The sequence below is a fragment of the Olea europaea genome, unplaced genomic scaffold (genome assembly GCF_002742605.1).
Source record: "Olea europaea var. sylvestris unplaced genomic scaffold, O_europaea_v1 scaffold39215, whole genome shotgun sequence".
NCBI lineage: Eukaryota > Viridiplantae > Streptophyta > Magnoliopsida > Lamiales > Oleaceae > Olea > Olea europaea.
Window position 1 is genome coordinate 1 of NW_019258735.1, and position 1077 is coordinate 1077.

The 1077-nt window shown below is 32.8% G+C and overlaps 1 protein-coding gene across 1 annotated transcript; it reads left to right on the top strand.

Annotated features, from left to right (window-relative positions):
• Positions 1 to 101: 101 nt before the first annotated feature.
• Positions 102 to 981, top strand: LOC111387156 (casein kinase 1-like protein 9; the record flags this gene model as incomplete). The annotated part of the gene is made up of 3 exons (XM_023011691.1): positions 102 to 171; positions 653 to 801; positions 886 to 981. Coding segments are annotated over 3 exons (315 nt in total), but the record flags the coding sequence as incomplete, so codon positions are not given.
• Between the last annotated feature and the right edge of the window lie 96 nt (positions 982 to 1077).

The window sequence follows — 1077 nt, forward strand, 5'->3', positions numbered from 1 at the left end:
ACTTAAGGATAAAAACTTGAGATGATATGAGCTAATACTATTCTCACAAAATTTTATGATTGTTACTTATAAATTTATATTATAACTACTGCAATTATCAGGAATCTGTGAAGACCAAGCACCCTCAGCTTCATTATGAGTCAAAAGTCTATATGCTTCTCCAAGGAGGAAGTAAGACAGTCTCTCTCCGTCTCACTCTCGTATGCAATTCAGAAGTTTCTTTGGTTTGATGCTAAGTGATTTTTTATTTTTATTTTTTTTATCCTTAGGAACTTATATATGCAATCCTATGCCATTCTCGACGCCTGTTACATATTTTGGCAAAAAATAATTTTAAAAAAAGAAGAAGAAGAGAGATATACTGAACCATTAACCTGCTATTCTAGCTTTGTAAACTATGGAGTTAAATGATGATTTGAATTTGAATTTGAATTTTTCTTAAATTTATGTCATTATGATGATAGGAACTACCGTTTATGTATTCTGTTTTATTTCCTTTCTTCTGGTTTTAGGTCATTCTTTTCAAGTACATGTACACAATTTATTTTAACACGATGTGTTTATAGAAATGTATTCCGTTGAATTATGAATATAAAACAATGTCTTTTTCTGACTTATTAATATCACAGTTGTTGATTTCTGTTCATCACAGCGGGCATTCCCAACCTGAAGTGGTTTGGAGTTGAGAATGAATACAACATCATGGTTATAGATCTTCTTGGACCAAGTCTGGAAGATCTGTTCAATTATTGTAACAGGAAGTTCTCCTTGAAAACTGTATTAATGCTGGCAGATCAATTAGTAAGTAGTTGAAGTGTTTATAATAGACTATGATTCTAGCTGCCATCTGTTGCTACAATAACCAACTGGCAATTTTACTTTCAGATTAATAGAATTGAATACATGCATTCAAGAGGATTTCTTCACCGTGATATAAAGCCTGATAACTTTTTGATGGGCTTAGGGCGCAAAGCAAATCGGGTAAGTCTCCCTTTCATTTGTGGGTCTTGTGCACTTTTTGGATTATATGAGCATGCTCAAGGTGGTTATCGAGTGTTTTCTTTTCAGTTTATCGAG